The sequence below is a fragment of the Aquarana catesbeiana genome, linkage group LG02 (genome assembly GCF_042186555.1).
Source record: "Aquarana catesbeiana isolate 2022-GZ linkage group LG02, ASM4218655v1, whole genome shotgun sequence".
Taxonomy (NCBI): Eukaryota; Metazoa; Chordata; class Amphibia; order Anura; family Ranidae; genus Aquarana; species Aquarana catesbeiana.
In genome coordinates this window covers 352,262,004-352,282,770 of record NC_133325.1, presented here as the reverse complement: position 1 = coordinate 352,282,770, position 20,767 = coordinate 352,262,004, and the positions used below count along the sequence as shown (strand labels likewise).

The 20,767-nt window shown below is 43.2% G+C and overlaps 1 protein-coding gene across 1 annotated transcript in view; it reads right to left on the bottom strand.

The window, feature by feature from the left end:
- Positions 1-711: 711 nt before the first annotated feature.
- The window catches only part of MRPS23 (mitochondrial ribosomal protein S23), a 30,011-nt gene continuing 9,955 nt past the window's right edge, over positions 712-20,767 (bottom strand). Inside the window, exons 3-5 of the mRNA XM_073614986.1 lie at positions 14,837-14,911; positions 11,783-11,906; positions 712-1,092 (exon numbers count right to left, since the gene is read on the bottom strand). Of these exons, the coding sequence (XP_073471087.1) occupies positions 958-1,092; positions 11,783-11,906; positions 14,837-14,911 (334 nt within the window). The 3' untranslated portion in view covers positions 712-957. The remainder of the gene's footprint in view (positions 1,093-11,782; positions 11,907-14,836; positions 14,912-20,767) is intronic.

The window sequence follows — 20,767 nt, the reverse complement described above, 5'->3', positions numbered from 1 at the left end:
CACAGGCCATGTGCCATAGGAGATGAGCAGTGGCTATAAGCAAGTAAATGGCAGCTGCAACATGTAGTTTTGTCAAAATCTGGATGTACAACCCCATTACTCTTCAACTGCACCTTTTGTACCCGGTTTTAATAAACTATTACACTATATGAGCATCATTTTGGCTCCCATGGGGGAGCCTTTTTTTGCACAGTGCCTGACTTTATTGGATACCACCATTCAACCAGCATACCAGGACAGGATATCTCTTTGCTACAGAGTAATGATCTAAGGCGTATTATCATTTGTCATCTGGTGAGTGCAAAGATTGGTGGAGGTGCATATGTTTGACAAATCTTTTCCAAACAGATTGGGTGTTTTTCATGCTGAATTTTCTCCAGTTTCTGGTGAGTGGTTAGACATATCACACACATTGTTGGAATAATTTTGGTTCACACTGAAGATTTGTTGAAGTCCAGTCACGGATTTATATGTTGGGACTCTATTAACTGACTGTTACCTATTAACCCCATAACTTGTGAAGAGTCAGTATACCTATAACCATGCAAAATTTTACAGTGTCTATTGTATGGCTGTAATATGTTATTTTTTTTGCATTCAAAATAAAAAAAAGCAATTTGTTTTCAATTCTTTTTGCTCCTGTCCATTTTTAGGTGAGTGGCTCCTCTTTCAGATGTACATGTAAAGCATAATTATAGAAAATATGACATATTTGGTTTTGGTATTACTTTATAAAGTAAAGATCTCGTGCAGCATCCACCTACCCCACCAGAAAACCAAAAATCACAACCTAGTACATTTAAATGGAAAACACAACAAATATTTTGGTAGAAAAATGCTGCATTAAGTCAAGTCATGGAAAACACATGTTGGACTTTCCTTTTTTTTTTTTTTTTCCAAGTGTTATTTAGGTGCATTCACAGACAACCGTACAGTCCTTAGGCTCTGTAATGTTCCTTATAAACCTTCCTCTTTCGGAGTTATGGGGCTGACTGACTCGTCAGTCTCATCTGAATGTTTCATCTGATCTATTATTGATGCAACCCTCGACTCTGATGATCTTTGTGATGCAGAAGATGGCTGATTTGATACCTGCAAAAGAGAAAATTCAAGAAAAAAACATTTTTAAAAGTGAAACTTTGGGAGCTATGTAAAACGTTTTTCATGTTATCATTTATGCTAAAAAATGCTTTGGGTAATTTGCTTAATAGGTATTGTTTTTTGAAAACAAAAAATATCAGTTTGGATCATAGCTTTGTTTTTTATGAACATTGCTTTGTTAGGCTCTCAGCTATATTGAAGTTTAGTAAGCACCAGAATGTTGGTGGTTGAAGTGATACTAAAAGGCTGTTTTTTTTCATAAAATAAAAAAAGATGTTATACTTACCTGATCTGTGCAAGCCTATTGCACAGAACGGTCTCTTACCTCCTCTTCTGGGGTCCCCCACTGGTGCTCTCTGCTCTTCCTCTGAGTGTGCCTCCATAGCAAGCTGTGCACTATTGGGGCACATGTGCGGGCTCACACCATGTATACACAGTGCAGCTCGGCTTCGTCCCTCGCTCTCTCCTCACTGGCGGCAGAAGAAGCCAATGGCTCCCGCTGTTGTCAGAGTACCCAGTAAATACAGGAAGAGGAAAGAAGAGCTGAAGCAAACAGACAACACTTGATTGAAAAAGGACATTGTATGTATGTATGTATGTATGTATGTATGTATGTATACATACATACATACACACACGCAGCCTCGTATTGAGATGGTTATATCACAATCATGGTTGCACCTGCAACCATGATCCAGGTACCATTCTGTTCCGCAGGCGATTCTCTTGCTTGTAAAAGTGATTCAAGCAGCTATACAGCTTCTCAATCACTTTTACAGGCAGCAGAAAGGGGTAACCCTCCTCCCGCCCCCTTTACAGGGCTCTCCCATCCCACCACGGAACCTGATACCGATGCAACTGGTTGCATTGGATGCAGTGCACAGAGTGACTTCTGTAGTTACTCCCCATCTGTGACGTCAGAAACTGGAAGCAACGAGGATATTTGCTTACAAGCCATTACCGGCTTGAAAAGCATCCGACCAAACCAATCTCAGTTTGATCTGATGCTTTGGAGGGAAGAGGAAAGATATAGGGTCCAATAGTCCCCAGATCTTTTTTTTTTTTTTTTTTTTTTAAATGAAGAGAAGGGTACAGTGTAAAATAATACATTTAAATAGAATAAGTAACTGAACATTTTTTTAAAGCATCCTCATCCCCCCGCATGTAGTCCCCGCACGCATATGTAAACAGCAATTGCAACACACATGTGATTTATCGTCTTCAAAGTAAGAGAGCAATAATTCTAACCCCAGACCTCCTATGTAACTCTAAACTTGTAATGGTTTTTAAAACGTTGCCTATGGAGATTTTTAGGTACCATAGTTTGGTTGCGGTTCCACAGTCATACACAAATTTTAAAGCATGGCATGTTTGGTATCTGTTTACTTGGTTAACATAATCTTTTATACTTTACCAAAAAATGGGTATTATATTTTGTTAATGTGCTCTAAAGTTCATTAAAGTGTATTTTTTTTACTGAAAATTTGCATTTGATAAACTGTTGCACAAATACGGAGTGCCATAAAAAAAAAGACTAATAACCATTTTGTTCTACAGGGTCTCTGCTGTAAAAAAAAAAAAAGCAAGAGATTATTATATAATATATCTCTTTAAGCAGAGCCCCTGTAGAACAAAATGGTAGTAACATACACACACACCATAATAATATATATATATATATACACATACATACATACATATACATACACACACACACACACTATAAATATAATATATTATTTATACACTACCGTTCAAAAGTTTGGGGTCACATTGAAATGTCCTTATTTTTGAAGGAAAAGCACTGTACTTTTAAATGAAGCTAACTTTAAACTAGTCCTAACTTTAAACAAATATACTCTATACATTGCTAATGTGGTAAATGACTATTCTAACTGCAAATGTCTAGTTTTTGGTGCAATATCTACATAGGTGTATAGAGGCCCATTTCCAGCAACTATCACTCCAGTGTTCTAATGGTACAATGTGTTTGCTCATTGGCTCAGAAGGCTAATTGATGATTAGCAAACCCTTGTGCAATCATGTTCACACATCTAAAAACAGTCTAGCTCCTTCCAGAAGCTACAAAACTGACCTTCCTGTGAGCAGATTGAGTTTCTGGAGCATCACATTTGTGGGGTCAATTAAACGCTCAAAATGGCCAGAAAAAGAAAACTTTCATCTGAAACTCGACAGTCTATTCTTGTTCTTAGAAATGAAGGCTATTCCATGCGAGAAATTGCAAAGAAATTGAAGATTTCCTACAACGGTGTGTACTACTCCCTTCAGAGGACAGCACAAACAGGCTCTAACCAGAGTAGAAAAAGAAGTGGGAGGCCGCGTTGCACAACTAAGCAAGAAGATAAGCACATTAGAGTCTCTAGTTTGAGAAACAGACGCCTCACAGGTCCCCAACTGGCATCTTCATTAAATAGTACCCGCAAAACACCAGTGTCAACATCTACAGTGAAGAGGCAGCTGCGGGATTTTGGGCTTCAGGGCAGAGTGGCAAAGAAAAAGCCATATCTGAGACTGGCCAATAAAAGAAAAAGATTAAGATGGGCAAAAGAACACAGACATTGGACAGAGGAAGACTGGAAAAAAGTGTTGTGGACGGATGCCAAAGGTGTGCAATGCTGTAATTGCTGCAAAAGGAGGATTCTTTGATGAAAGCAAAGTTTGATGTAAAAACAATGTTATTTCAAATACAAATCATTATTTCTAACCTTGTCAATGTCTTGACTCTATTTTCTATTCATTTCACAACGTATGGTGGTGAATAAGTGTGACTTTTCATGGAAAACACAAAATTGTTTGGGTGACCCCAAACTTTTGAACGGTAGTGTATATAATTATTACTATACGGGATTTATATAGCGCCGACAGCTTTTGCAGACAGTACATTTCAATACAGATTTGGAGATAGTCTGACAGATTGGGGTAGGTTATTGCAGAGGAAGGGAGAAGCTCGGGAGAAGTCCTGGAGGCGAATATGGGAAGAGGTCATGAGGGAGCTAGAGAGCAAGAGGTCTTGGGAGGAACGAAGAGGATGATTAGGTTGGTATTTTGAGACTAGGCTAGTGATGTAGCCGGGGGGCAGAGTTGTGGATGGCTTTGTAACTTATCATTAGTATTTTGAATTTAATTAGTTGGGCGAGTGGCAGCCAATGGAGGGATTGGCAGAGAGGGGTAACAGACGCTGAGTGGTTTGTAAGGTGGAGGAGTGTGGCAGCAGCATTCATGAAGGACTGAAGGGGGGATAGTCTATTTAAAAGGTAAGCCAATGAGGAGGGAGTTGCAGTAGTCGAGGCGAGAGATAACCAGGGAGTGAAACAGGAGCTTTGTGGTTTCATTGGTTAGGAATGGACGTAGTTTTGAGGTGTTGCGAAGGTTGAGGCGAATTGTATCAAACTTATTTTTGAAGTGATTAGCCTTCTCCTGGGCAGTGAGTGAGTTAGTAGGGGGAGGCAGTGGAGGAGGAAGTAGAGAGCTGAAGGTAGAGAAGAGTTGACGGGGACTGGATGAGAAGGTGCTAATGAGTGGTAAAATAGGTCTGTTTGGCAGTGTGGAGGCAAGAATTGTATTTTTGGAGGGCAGATTTGTATTGGTTGAAGTCTTAGAGAGACTTCTTCTTATGCCACAGACGCTCAAGAGCACAGCTACGTTTTTTGAGATCTCTGGTGTCATCCGTTTGCCATGGTTATAGGGGTCGAGGCCTGATTCTGTGTGTAGTGAGGGGAGCGAGCTTGTCCAGGGTTGAGGACAGGGATTTATTGTAGACAGAAGTGGCTAGGTTGGGGCAGGACAGGGGAGAGATTTTGTCATAGAGGTGGTCAGTAGCAGAATAGAGGAGAGAAGGTTTGAAGTGGCAAAGGTTTCTATGGGTGATGGTTAGGCGATTGGAGGGAAAGGTTGTGGAAGACAGGGAGATAGAGAGACTAATAAAGGTGATGATCAGAGAGGAAAAGGATTGTTGGAGAGGTTGCATGGAGCGCATAGGTAGTAGAATACAAGGTAAAGGGTGTTGCCATCAGAGTGAGTAGAAGCCTGTACCCATTACTTTAGGTTAAATGAGGTTAGACTAAGAAGTTTAGAAGTAGCAGGAGTGTTTGTATTAACAAGAATGTTGAAGTCGCCGAGAAGGATTGTGGGAATTTCAGAAGAGAGAAAGTAGGGTGGCCAGGCCGAAAACTCATCAGGAAAGGGTAGCCAGGCCGAAAACTCACTCAGGAAAGTTGATAATGGTCCAAGGGAGCAGTAGATCACAGCAAGTTTTAGGGAAGTTGGAGAGAATAGGTGTATACAGTTAACTTCAAATGATAAGAGGGACAGAGAGGGAGAAGAGTGAAGAACCTGGAAGGTGCTCTGTGAGGAGAGGAGGAATCCCACTCCACCTCCCTTGCGTCCATTAGGTCTGGGGGAGCGAGTCCAGAGAAGCAAGAGAAGGAGTGTCAGATTCATGGAGCCAGGTTTCGGTGATAGCAAGTAGATTAAGGGAGTTTGCAACAAAGAGGCCATGAACGGCAGTAAGTTTGTTGCAGACAGAGTGGGTGTTCCAGAGGGCACAGGAGAAGGGGAGGCTGGTTTTGGGAAGAAGAGGAATGGAGACTAAATTGCATAGATTGCGACTACTGTCAGAGGATGTGGGGTGATGGGTGTGTTGGGCACAGTTACATAAGGTTGGCCCAGAGTTTGGGGATATATCTCCAGATGTTAGGAGAAGCAGAAGACCAAGAGGTAATACGATTTATATGAGGGGACATGCTTCAGTGTCCCGTGGTTTTGTTAGCATGTGGGATTAGAGTTAGAAAAAGGTGATGAGTGCAGTAATAGGGAGAGGGGAGAAGTGAGGGTGATATGTACAGATTGTGGGGTGGAGAAAAGGGGTGAAGAAGAGAGTTTGAGGAGAGAGGTTGCAACTGTGAAAAGGAACGGTAAAGATTGCATGTTTTACAGAGGAAGGAGAGGCGATTTGGGAATGAGGTTACACCTGCAGTCTGGTGTTTTGTAAAGTAGTCTGCTGTTGCGGTTTGCTTTGTGCAAATTGCTGAAGTGCAAAAGCGGAAGTGCCACTTATTTAAAGAACCCCAACATGCCACCCCAGCAAAAAGGTCTTGTTTTATACTGTGATGGGTGTGGATGGAATTTTGCAAATGAATCAGTCAGGAGGTAATATTAGGCACACAGCTTGCACAGCAAATTTTTCACACCACAATAAAACTGCAAGAGGACCAAAAGGCCAGAATTGTAAAGATAAGGGCATAATTTAGGTAACACTTAAACAAAATAAACATCACAATAATGTGAATATGGTTACAGATGATGGATGGGAGTAGCAGGATATAAATGCAGTTTACCAAAGAGACATGTGAAAAGCAGTCAGTCTGTGTTCGGTTTAAGGTGGATGGGAGTGGCAGGATATAAATGCAGTTTACCCCCAGGACCCCAACATGTGCGTATAGTATAACACACATACATTTTTATTTTTTATAGATAGATAGATAGATATTATAAAAATGTATGTGTGTTTGGATCCTATGCATTATGTGTGTAATGCATCCTATGCATTAAGGTGAAAAAACTTCTGACACTGACCGACCCCCCCGTTTTTCTCACCTGAGCCCTTCCATCATTCGGGAGAGACGCGCTCTTCCCCTCTGCCCGGGGTTCTCGGCTCTTGATTGGCTAGATTGATAGCAGCGCAGCCAGTGGCTCCTTCTGCCATCAATCAAATCCAATGACGCGGGTGCCAGGCGGAGTCTGGCATTCTATGTCTATGTCATTCTATGTCTATAGACACAAATGCTGGACTCAGGAGCGCGCCCGCAAGGTAACCGCCCCATGGAGAGTGCTCCCCCCAGGGGGTTTACTGATGCGAGGAGGAGCCGCGATCGCCGCCGGGGAACCCCAGAAGACAAGGTTTGGGGTTGCACTGTGTAAAACGAACTGCACAGTGAAGGCAAGTATGAAAGGTTTGTCATTTAAAAAAACCAAAAAAAAAAAAAAACGAAGGTTTAGTACCACAGCGTCGCTGTGTGAAACGTGTCTACCTGTACCTGTTTGCCTGTCCTGTGGTGTTATTCACATTATGGATTTTACAATAAAGAGATTCATCACTACCTTGGTGTGCAGCCATCCATTCCTTTTATCCAAATTGCACGGCCGGCGAGCCGAGGCTAGAACCCCTGGGAGGAGTCCATTCCCCAGCCTACCTGGTTCCATCACTCACCTGGAGTGGCATTTTATTTTCCTATTAGTGTCACCTTAAGGTTTGACAGAAAAACCTGGCTCCTGTGTGGAGCTGCACCAGATTTTGCACTCTACAATTTTAGTAAGTCAACCCCATTGTGTCATGTGTTAATTTGCATTATATCAAGGAAGCCCATTAATTTTGAAAGCAGTGCACCCCAACATTAGCATTCATTGTGGTGTGCTGCAATGCAAGTGTATCAAAGTGGCATTGCCTTACTGCATTGGTGTGCTGATAAAGGAGAAGTGTGGGAGTCAAAAAATAAACATATATACTCACCTCTATGGCTGCAGCATCACTATGCTACTGCAAGTGTCCCCCGCCATCTCTAAGCTCTAGAACTGAGCAATCATATAACCACTGACCACTTAGTTTTCAATCCGCTCTGAGCAGAGTGTGGCGACTATCAGTCACACTGTTCTCTGCTCTGCCCCTTCATTGCTGGGTTCTACACAATAAGAGAGTTAATCTGTACAATTCAATATTTGTAAAAGAAAGCATCATTTAATGTGTCTGATGAACATCAATCTGTATTTACAACTAATCTAATATGTTTACCTTTCTCATCAATCTGCCCTAGCAACAGAAAAGTCGCAGAGCTGTTATAGTATTTTTGAAAACCAATAAATGAGACATTTACCAATCATTCACTGCAGGGGAACCTTCCAAGTGCATGTGTTTTACACTGCTGTAATTGTTAGGTGAATGTCACATTCCCTGGTTTACAAATATGCCCTATATAATTCTACAGTCAGACACTTTACATTTTTCTGGTATGACTCTGGGCTCTCAAAAATACCATGATGCGATCATAACTAAAAGGTTTGGCTGGACATACACTTTAATTATGATAGTGTTGTATTAAGATGCCATGCATAGCCACAAAGCTCATATAGCAGATATGCCAAACTCAAAACAGGGGGACATATTACATCTATTTAGGGCCTCACCTACAAAATTACAAAGAGCACATTGATTAACATAACGACCAAAACTGCAATACTGTATCCAGCATTATGGACTATAAAACAGTTGGGGGCCCTTATAGAATAAAAATTCCTAAACTTGTCAAGGACACCATGCAACTCAAAAACTTCAGTTTGACACATCTGAAATAATGGAGAGAAAAGTGGAAGTTTTTGAAACATATTACCCAAAACAACATAGTGATGAATAAGCCAACCAACATATAAGGCTTCATGTACACTGCTGCCGGTAAACGGACTTTAGGAGCAGTTGGGCATTTCTTTCAGCTGCCCCTGAACTCTCCTCTACATTATCTTATCCGTAAATGTACACAGGGTCGTTTATAGTCGTTTCTAGGCAGTGGAGTTTAGAAGCATTTTTTGGAATGCAAAAAAAATGCGTTCAGGACGGATGTTCAGAGGCATTTGAAGCGCCAAACGCCTGTAACAGCTTGAAAATGGTAACATGCATTTAACCGCCTTTCGTTTACAGGTATTTAATTTTTTGATGATTGAAGAAAAATTTTTTTAAATGCTTTTAAACACAAGCGCCACTAAACGCGGCATTACGAACGTTTTAAACGTCAGTTACTATCTGTCAAGTTAAATCGTTCAGGAGAGGTTGTAAAAATGTCCCATGTACATGAATCCTAAGGGTGCAATGACACAGTGTCCAACTAAGAGAATTATAGAACTAAGATGATGGTAAAGTAAGGTAAAGTGGTTCTAAATCCCAAAGTTTTTTTTTTTTTACCTTAAAGCGGACCTTCAGTAGATTTTTCATTTTCCCCATCTATTAAATCCTCCAGCCTTGTTGTTTTAAACTTTGGATAGCAAAACATTTTTTTTCTGCCAGTAAATACCTTATATAGCCCACTTCCTGTTTCTTGTCTGGTCATTAGCCTAGGCTTATGACATCATGCACAGCTCTCTCTCTCACTCTTGTGAGAGTTTGCCAGGAAGTATGGGGGGGGGGGGGATGAGTCAAAGGAGGGCCAATCAGAGCTGCATGGCTGGAGGTGTGTCTCTGTGTAAATCCAGGAAGTGAACAGGCAACAGCTTCAGCTGTCCGCAGTTAAAATGGTTGCATCCAGACTTAGTGGAAGGAGATTTCTGCAGCATATTTGGAAAGTACAGAATAACAGTATATATAAAATAATATGCAAAGTGCTTGGAGGGAAGCTTCAGAATGGCAAAGATGTTTTTATTACAAATTATGTGAGCAGACTGCAGTTCCTCTTTAATACAGTACAGTGGAACCTCGGATTACAAGCATAATCCGTTCCAGGAGTATGCTTGTAATCCAAAGTACTCTCATATTAGAGCGAGTTATCCCATTGAAGTCAATGGAAACGAAAATAATTCGTTCCACATTGATTTCAATGGGATGCAATACCGCATGCAGCCAAAGGCGGGGGGTGGGGGTGGGGGGGGGGGGCGGAGAGCCTCGTAAACGGCCGAAAAGGCCTGAGGACACTTCGGCTGACCTCGGCAAACTAGCTGTGCTGTACTCAGGCCTTTCCGTGCATTTCCGAACGACGGCGATCGCCGACGTTCGGCTCGGCTCCAGCGTCCCCCCACCTCAGGCCAAAAGCAGTACTGCACACCGCTTTGGCCTGAATCGTGCTCATTTTGCAAGACAACACTCGCAAACTGAGTTACGATTTTTAAAAATACAGTGCTCGTATTGCGAAACGCTTGTTAACCGCTTTACTTGCAATCCGAGGTTCCACTGTATCTGCATTAAAGGAAAAAACCTCCGACTAGTTGTTGCCTCCCCCTCTCTCCCTAAAAACATAGGGTATCGATCCAGCACTGTGATAGTCTTCAGCAGCTCTGGCTCTCTCTCTCCCTTCTCACTGGCTCAGAGACAGCAACAGGAGCCCATGACTTATGTTGCTATCAAACGCTGTGAGGAGGGAGCAAGGCCAAAAGGCAGCGTTTCACTGCATTCCAGAGCCGTGCGATATTATGCATCATATTTGCATAATAACTTACCCCTCTGGATGGCCCTGGCTCAAAACTCAGAAAAAAAAAAAAAAAAAAAAAAAAAAGACACTCCCGTTCAGTGTGCATGCAACAGCGTTTTGGGCTGTTTTTATCATAAGGAATCCACAGTTCGGCATAACAAATATATTCTCATGCCTCCAAGCTATTTAGATTATAAAAGTCCAATAATAAATGTCAACAAGAAAGTAATTCAACTACCTACATGAAATGTATCTTGCAAACCAAAGCAGTACACTTTAAAGACCCTGTTGCCAGACCATTAATTTAAAATAATATTCCAATAAAATTAGATTATATTTACATTTTACATTACACTGGCCTATGGGGAAAACCAGGTGGGGCCATGGGGCCAGCACATTACTGCTGTAACATCCACTAAACAGTGACTGATATTTAGCAGACATCTTACCTATCTATACTATTACTCAGCTTCACCCAGGTGTGAACAGCAGAAGACAGTATGTTGTGTGTTATGTGTTTGCAGTGTAGATCGCACTGCACACACACGTTACCCCTCCTGTATACGTGTCCAAGTCAAGGTACAGGGCGGGCAGGCCCCTGGGCTTCAGAAGATGTCAATCACAGCTGTTGTGTCCTTTGTGGTGCACACTTTCTAACTGTAAGGCCACTTCCACATGAGGCGGATCCGCTCAGTGGAGTCCGCCAGCTCAGCAGGGATCGCTCCGTTGATCTCCGCTGAACTGGCGGATGACAGGTCCGTCTCCGCTCACTAAGCAGGGAGGGACCTGTCAAAACGCCGCTGATGTCGATGGGGAGATCGGACAGCATGCCCATTTTCATCAGATCTCATCCAATCCCCCAGACGGATGGCGAACATATCACCATCCGTCTGTCTTTAGCGGATCGGGTGGCAGATGGGTGTCTGCAGACACATCTCCGCTGACATCCGTCTGCCCATAGGAGTCAATGGGTGGCCCGCTCGGATCCGCCTGAAAAATCCGAGCAGGCTTATCATGTGAAAGGGGCCTAATGTTTGGATCTCTTTCTTACACAGATGAAATTGACTCTGAAAGTTGGGTGCACCATATAGGATACAACAGCTGTGACGACACCTAAATCCCAGCGGTGTATCGAAGACAGTTTAAGGCAGTCAGTGGTCATGTAGGAAGAGTGGATTTCTGCAGACAGAAGTGTACCTGTTGCAATGACCTACCATAAAAAGTTCAGGGGTGCACAGTGGGGAGGGAAAGGGAGAAAATTACAAAGCAACTGTTTTCCACCAAGAATCAGAGGCAGAAGAAGATGAGACAGAGAATAGTGAGGCTGGAGTTCTACTTTAAAAACAGGGATTATTTCTACATTAATTTGCTGAAACTATTATTAAATTAAAGCTTTATCCAGTAACTGAAAAAGCAGAAATGCCCAGGTTACATGGTCAGAGGTATCTAGTCCTGTCCTAATGTTTGTTGCCAAAATCAAGACAAGCAACACTTACCGTTGTTCCCCCCGGCCTTCTTAAAATGACACCTTGTGAGAGCAGAGCTTTTCCGGTCTCTTCAAACAACGTTTCTTCACTTACTACTCCAGATTTTTGAAGTTCTAAATATTTCTCCACAAACCTGAAAACAGACAGGAGATTGTTTTACATTCTATGGCTAAAGACAGCGGTATCAGCTTTCGAATAAAAACCATGCACATCCATCTTAAAGCGGACCTTCAGTGATTTTTTTTCCCTGCCAGTAAATACCTTATACAGCCCACTTCATGTTTCCTGTCCAGCCATTAGCCTAGGCTTGTGACATCACGTACAGTTCTCTCTCTTTCATTTTCGTGAGAGTTTGCCGGGGGGGGGGGGGGGGGGGCGGTGAGTCATAAGTGGGCCAATGAGTGCTGCAGATCAGGAGGAAGTGAAAATCCAGGAAGTAGACAGGCATCAGCTTCAGCTACCCACAGTTAAAATGGTTGCAGCCAGACTCAGTGGAGGGAGATTTCTGCAGCATATTTGGCAAGTACAGAATCACAGTATATATAGAATAATGCAAAGTGCTTGGAGGGAAGCTTCAGAATGGCAAAGATGTTTTTATTACAGATTATGTGAGCAGGCAGCAGTTCCTCTTTAAGAACAGTTTAAGGTGTTTCATCTCTTAACAAAAGACCTAAGCTTTCTTATCAGGTTTTCTTACCTTTTTTATTCTTATTTTTTTTCTCATGCAGGCACTCTACTCATGCCAATCGTTATTCATCACCATTTTCATGTATAAACAAAAGTTAAAGTGATTGTAAGGCCTGTTATTATTAAAGAGGCATTAAACCCAAAACCTCTCTGTACCTCCTTTCCTGCATGTGCCCCACACTGAGCTGGGTGCTATGGGGGCACCTATGCTGGGCATGCTCGCGATCCAGGCTGACTGCATCCATGGGTCCCAGTCTCTCCTCACAGGATTTGACTGACAGCAACAGGATCCTACAGTTCTGACTGCTGCCCGAGTCTCCTGTGAAAGCAGGAAGTGAAGGGAGGATGCCTGCAACTAGGACAGTGCTGGATCTCCAATAGGTTCGGGCAAGTGTTTGGGTAGGTGGTACATAAACCTCCCATCCCATTCCTGGAACAAAATTTAAGATGGGCTGGGGACTCATTCATAAAATTTACAAGGCTTCCTGTGAATGGCTGAGCAGCACTCAACCTGACATGATCCTAGGTATCCAGCCTTTAAGGCACCAGCCATTGAAAGGACAGAGGGTATTCATACTGAAAGAAGAAATAACACAAGGGACACATCATACTAACTATAAGTTATGTACCTTGAGCTGATTTTTCTGTTTTTATTTTTAGCTAAACTTAGATTTAAAGGTCTTTGGTTCATTTCAGAATCTGTCAGAGTATGTTCAGAAAGTCACTAAAACAGAACTCCATCTCAAATTAAATCTGGCCATACATGGATCGAAATTCGACTGGTTCAGCGGGGACCTATAGAGATTTGATCGATGTATGAGCAGGCAGGCTGATTGGATTGACTTAGGTACAGCCATCCTGTCAGATTTTTGTACATGTGATTACTGCCAGTGTTCTGTTGATTTGTGCCCTCTGTTGAAAAGTGCATGCGCAGAACAGAAGGGCACTCCAGCTGATTTCCCGATCAGCTGGCGTGACACGACCATAGCGCACATCGTAGGAGGTTTTTTTTAGACGGAAGATACCATTTGACGCCCACAATTGAATGCTATGCAAACAGTGTAGGGACAACGCATTTGTCATACTGTGCCTCACTGTTGCGGCGCGGGTTTAGAGAGTGTGCTCAAGGTCGAGTGGCAGGGTGGGTTTGGTGTGTTGCACGGCGCGGGTTTTGCCTGTGACTAAGGGCAGGTTGCGACACAGACAAAACACGCCCTTCAACACGCCCACAACCCGCCCTGCAACAGGGAGTCTCAATCTGACAACTACGGTCTCCCTCTGCTCTTTGCATTGCTTTTAATTGTGCCCGTGAAATGGTATCTCCCGTTGAAAAAAAGCCTCCTAGGATGTGCGCATGCGGAGGGCACTATTCGATAGAACATCGGCAGTTATAGCAGCTAGCAGTAATCATTGGGTTCTGCCAGCCGGGAAGGCTCCCCATACCCCCATGCCGTGGGAATACAAGAGAGCTGCGAGACGCATTCTACCTTCAACATTGACTGTTGATGGGGAAATCAAAAAAAAAAAAAAAAATTTCCTTCCACCTTTGGTGGAAAGAAATAAAATCGAGCAATCTATAGTCTGCTTTAGCGAGTGTGCAAGACAAAGAAGCAGTTGAGTACTTGGTGCCTCAAAGGCTGGACACTAAAAATGTTGTTATCATAATGAGTACAGAAGGATGACTTAATTATGCTGAGCACATTAAGCCCGTGCAAGTCAAGCACAGGAACAAACTTCCAACCTACAATATCAGTACTTATTAGCAAAGTTATTGAGATTTCTTATTGAGAGTCCTTATGCTCCCCTAAATATGCAACACACCCCATTCAGGTGCTGAGGAGTTGAAGCTCCTTCCAGCAGCCTCCCGTGGTTCCTCGCTCCGCTTTCCTTTTTTATCCCACCACCTTGAACCCCCTCCCCCCGCTTTTTCTTCCTCTACTTTGCTCTCGTTTTCAAACATTTATTCTTCTTCTTTGTTTTTTTTTCAATGACCCCTCCCACGCTTAGGTACATAATATTTGAACTTCTATCACTGTACCATCCACACCAGCCGGGTTCACCTATTTGTTACTTGTATACTGGTTTCTTGTGGTTCATTCTAAATCCAAGTAACATTATCCTTTCCACCTATCAATGCCTTGCACCTGAGAACTACGTTTTACAAACATAATTTCATTGCACCTTGATGGCTATCTTTGTACTTTACTGAAGAATGTTGTATTGCGATGTACTGTACATTATTTTGTCCCAATAAACAAATTGAACAAGGAACGTTATTGAATTGTAATGATTTATTGTGCAATTATTGTTTTGAACATTAAGTATATGTAGAATTACTAGTAGTGCTGCTGCATACATAAGAAAATCTGATCTTACTTTTGGCATGTGGATTTGTAATCCCATCTGTTCAAATGAAGCATTCCAGGGCTACCATAGGTGTCATAAAATTTTCTAAAGGAGAGAAAATAGAGAATTTGTTAAAAATAAGAAGTGATTGTAGCTGTATTAGTATACTTGTTACAAAAACAATTGATTACTGTTTGTGATATTTTTTTTTATTTGCATGAACATCCAAATTTTCAGGAAATACCATCTTCTTCAAGGTCCAAGCAGTACCTTTGAAGCCCAAATCCAGCATCATTGTCATAGGATCAATTGCTAAGCTGATCTGTTACCTTGTAGCCCTACAGAAATTACCTGTGCTACCATTTCCCGATGATCTGTTCGCACCTGACTCTTGCACTGGCCTGGCATCCTCATGCACCGCCCAATTCCACCTGTACTGAGTCCCTCATAGCCTGTGTGGTACTGATCCACTGTTCGTCATTTCAGTGGTGAATACACCACCAGAGCCTCTTGCTTACCTTGCCTTGGCTGGCAGTAACAGGGGTAGCAACCTAGGAGCAGGATGCAGCCAACCTCCATCATCAGGAACTCTGGGGAAGACCTGCTGCTCTTTAGACTCCAACTACAGCCGTGGTCAGGATAGACTCTATTTGGCTGTGGTCAGCAGGTCTGAGACAATTATTTTTGTTTTTAAAGCTGCTGTAGGGGGGGGGGGGGGGGGACGACGACTGACCTTCATCTGTGTCCCCTCCATTCACAGAACACCATGCATTCAGTGAAAATAATGCAAGACCTTTTCTTAACAGAAGAGGTGCCAAGTGAACGACCTCCTGTAATATCTGTACTGCAGCCAGAACTCCAAATCTCAGCAACTGACATTGGCAGTGACAGGGGAGTGTTGGCTGAAAAAGAAGTAAATGTTTTAACAAAACACTGCAGCAACCACAAATGAAGCTTTCTTCACAGGAGGTAACTTATTTTTACTGTGCAAATATCCAAAAATCGTTTTTGTTCATACTTCAGCTTTAAAATAACAGCCCTGTGAGGGTTTAAATATGAAATGCAGCTTTCTATAATACTTTTTCACTGGCCCTGTCCCACACAGACTCACTGCACCAGTCCCCCCACAATGATATTCTTTCAAGTTGAACAATAAGGACCCACCCTGAACTCACAGAAAAAAGTGGTAGAGGACCACACCACATCATTACATTGTGACCCTCTCTGCAGCATTCAGGACACACACACACACACACACACACACACACACACACACACACACACACACACACACACACACACACACACACACTACTACAATGAAGACACTGAAAAAAAGTATGTACTTTAAAAAAAAAAAAAAGTGTTAGATCCAATGGGAGTGGGGGGCTGGATTTTGGGCAGTGTTAGAGCTTACAGTATCATATTTGTTCTTATATGGCATAATAAAAGTTTGATAAATGTAAATAAAAATCTCATAGACAAATATCTAGTAGTAGTCAGTCAATCACATTTAGCTGGACTAGTTTCAAAATGTTGAAAATGTTTTGTAGCTTATCCAAGCTGCTTCTTCAGTTTACATTAGAGCTGCACGATTCTGGCTAAAATGTGAATCACAATTCTCACAGCGTAACATCATCTTTAAGATTATACAAAAAATTGGTCTAACTTTACTGTTTAGTTTTTTTAATTAATTGAAGAGTATTTTTTCCCAAAAATTTGCCTTTGAAAGACCTCTGCGCAAATACAGTGTATATATATTTTGGAGGGTCTAAGTAATTTTCTAGCAAAAAGATTTTAACTTATAAGCAACAAGTGTCAGAAAAAGGCTTATGCAGCGTACACACGGGCGGACTTTTCGACCGGACTGGTCCAACGGTCTATCCGATGGACTTTCAGCGGACTTCCGACGGACTTTCTAACGAACGGACTTGCCTACACACGATCACACCAAAGTCCGACGGATTCATACGTGATGACATACGACCAGACTAAAATAAGGAAGTTGATAGCCAGTAGACAATAGCTGCCCTAGCGTCGGTTTTTGTCCGTCGGACTAGCATACAGACGAACGGACTTTCCGACTCAAATCCGTCGGAAAGATTTAAAACATGTTCCAAATCTAAAGTCCGTCAGATTTTAGACCGAAAAAGTCCGCTGCAGGTCCGATGAAGCCCACGCATGGTCAAATTGTCCGCCGGACTCGGTCCGTCGGACCAGTCCAGACGAAAAGTCCGCTCGTGTGTACGCAGCCTTACTCTTTAAGTGGTTAAACTGACCTCATTTACAGACTCAAGTTCATTCTTTTGTTCTAAAAGAACCAAAATGATACAATCTTTATAGTTATCGCTGAGCTTTTTTTTTTTGACAGCTCTGAGCACAGAATGGCTGGGCACTTGTTACATAGAATCGTGGAAATGCCGGATTAAGATCGTGAAGGGGGTTGAATCGAGATCACGTTTTTTTAACAATTAATTGTGCAGCTTTAGTTTACATGAGTGCCAGGAAAATACCTCAACATCTAAATACACACAAGTAGCACTAAAACCTTAAGGAGGAGGTCCGCCCGTCCCTTTAAAAAATTAAAAGTCAGCATCTACACATTCTGTAGCTGCTGACTTTTAACATTAGGACACTTACATGTCCTGGAGTCCAGCCATGAGGGAACTGCAGGCAATGTTAGGATCAGCTGGTCAGGTGCTACCGTGGCCATCGCTACTAGGGGAACCCGGCAGTGTAGCCTTTCTGCACGAAGCACGATGCGCTCTTTCACTGGTCGACAGAAGAGGAGGGGGATCGAGCTGCTGACATAGATCCCCGCAGCCCGGTCTCCCAGAAGTAAGGTGCCAAATGTGGCACCGGAAGGGGGGGGTGGGAATCAGATGTTCCACTTGGCATGAGCCCACCCCCTCTCTGATTGACAGCAGCGGGAGTCAATGGCGCTGCTGCTGTGTCTCAGCCAATCAGGAGGGAAAGTCCCGGACGGACGAGACACTCGTGGACATCGCTGGACAGAGAGGGGGCTCAGGTAAGTATTAGAAGGTGCTGGCAGAGACTGCTATACACAGAAGGCTTTTTATCTTAATGCATAGAATGCATTAAGATAATAAACCTTGTGACTTTACAACTCATTGAATCCAATCACTAGGGAAAGGCTGATATTACATGGTCAAAAGGGGTGGGGTGACTTAGACAATGAAGTCTACAGGAAACCACCCACACAGACCAGTATCTGCTTTTTGGCTCTCACCACCCACTGTATCACAAACTAGGGGGCTATAGAGTCTATAGACAAAACTCTCAGGATTGCTTTGAAAGACTCTGGCTACCCAGATTGAGCTTTCATTAAAGTGTGACAAATGACCAGGACCATCGAACAGAGGGGTGAAGCAGAACACGCAGAGTAATATAGCCACCCCATATGTAGCAATGTCGGTAAAAACAAACATTCCATTCATGTCCTTCAGACCCCCTAAATCAAAGATATAGAATCAGAATCGCTCAAATCCGGAGTTGCACAATTTGTTATAAGAATGTGAGCTAAAAAGCGTGCGCCACGCACCGATCGATGGTGTCCCCGGAATACTGCCCGTTTCCCTGTTTTGGAGCGGAGGGGAAGCCGTCAGAGCCAGCGTGAAACGCCTGACGTCACTCAGCAAAGAAGAATGTGATTGGTTGGGCAAGTATTTTTCTTCTTCCCAGAGGTATCGGGGACAGCGCACCACTGACGAAATGTGAGCTGCTATACTTAAGAGGAGAGAGAGAGAAAAAAAAAAAAAAAAAGGAGAGGAAAGAAGGAAGGAAGGAAGGAAGGAAGGAAGGAAGGAAGGAAGGAAGGAAGGAAGGAAGGAAGGAAGGAAGGAAGGAAGGAAGGAAGGAAGGAAGGAAGGAAGGAAGGAAAGAAAGAAAGAGAGGGGGGAGAGAGAGGAGGGGGGAGAGAGAGAGAGAGAGAGAGCGCGAGAGAGAGAAAAGAGAGCGCGAGAGAGAGAAAAGAGAGCGCGAGAGAGAAAAGAGAGCGCGAGAGAGAAAAGAGAGCGCGAGAGAGAAAAGAGAGCGCGAGAGAGAAAAGAGAGCGCGAGAGAGAAAAGAGAGCGCGAGAGAGAAAAGAGAGCGCGAGAGAGAAAAGAGAGCGCGAGAGAGAAAAGAGAGCGCGAGAGAGAGCGAGAGCGCGAGAGAGAGGGGGAGAGAGAGGAGGGGGGAGAGAGAGGAGGGGGGAGAGAGAGGAGGGGGGAGAGAGAGGAGGGGGGAGAGAGAGCGCGAGAGAGAGAGAGAGAGAGAGCGAGAGCGCAAGAGAGAGAGCGAGAGCGCGAGAGAGAGAGCGAGAGCGCGAGAGAGAGCGAGAGCGCGAGAGAGAGCGAGAGCGCGAGAGAGAGCGAGAGCGCGAGAGAGAGCGAGAGCGCGAGAGAGAGCGAGAGCGCGAGAGAGAGCGAGAGCGCGAGAGAGAGCGAGAGCGCGAGCGCGAGAGAGAGCGAGAGAGAGCGAGAGCGCGAGAGAGAGCGAGAGCGCGAGAGAGAGCGAGAGCGAGCGAGAGAGAGCGAGAGCGCGAGAGAGAGCGAGAGCGAGAGAGAAAAAGAAAAGTTACATTTTCAGCACATAAATGGGAAATATAAAAGTGCAGCGCTATAACATTGGACCATCAAAATGATACGTGAAGTATGTGTGTACCAGATAGTATTAAGTGGAAAAATTAGCTGTGACTGCTATACAGTATTCCATATAAAACCAATGCAAAAATACATTTCAAGTGACATATAAAGTGCAATATTGAAATCACATAATTGTGCACATGAAAAAGTTCATAGATGGTTTGAATTCAGGGGAATAGATCCCTCGTGGAATATGGAGCAAGGATCAAATGCTTGCCTAAGTGAAAACCAGTCACCACAGTGATATAAGAGGCTTACCAGAAAGCCAGCGACCACCCTTATTCAGGGGGGGGTCACAAATGCTTGTTGGATCCGAGATCCAAATGGAATGATGTCCTGAGCGTCTCCCATCAGAAGCCTCCACAGATGCCGGGTGATGATCAGATCCAGTCAGATACCATCAATACCAGGAAGTGCAAACATGAAAAGAAAAAAACTCCAATAGTGCAATATTGTCTCTTTTGGGTACTTTTAATAGTAAGTATTGCAATGCTGCATACAAAAAAATCTGACTCACGAGCGAGTTATCCAGTATGAGTAAATAAAAGAAGGAATTTTTATTTACATGTAAGGGCGATCGCGCATGCGCAGACCGTGTGTGCGTAGCGTCTCGACGATCGTTTCGTCAGATGTGACGTCATCAGTGGTATGCCCACATGCCTGCGCCGACGCTCTAAATAGTTCATTGACAAGACAAAGGAGCGCTGCCAATGGTTAGCCCAAACGGTCCTAAGGCACTCATTGGATAGATGAAGCAAGCATATAATAGAAGAGAAGGAAAAAGTATTCCCTACAGCCATTGGCAGAGCTAAATGTCCATCATCCAAGAGGAGCACAGACTGGATTAAGCATACAAGCCCATAGTAAACCACAAACTGCCATCTTGTGGTCATAAGTAAGAAGGACATTTAAATGACTGGTTACAAAGGGTTGCTTCCATGTGTTGCCAACAAGCATCTACCACTGAGGAAGATATCATTAAAAACTGTTATTCCAAACTTTAATACAGAAGTTCAAAAGTACATATGAATCCCCTTTTAAAGTATGCAAAAACTTACACTAACCTTGCTAAAAAATATGTAATATAAAGAAAGAGGGGGTACCCATCACCAGAGGTTGAAAATAAAAGTCAATATATTTTCCAATGCGAGAGGTTATGGAAGCAATGCCACTGATGGGTTGACCCGGGGGGGTTAATCAAGGTTTTGTGAATTTTGGATACCCCTCTTTATTAAAAGATACCAAGCATGTCATTAATTTATTAAACATGGTAGAGTGGCAACCGACCTATCTATTGGTGACTGCGGATGTCGCA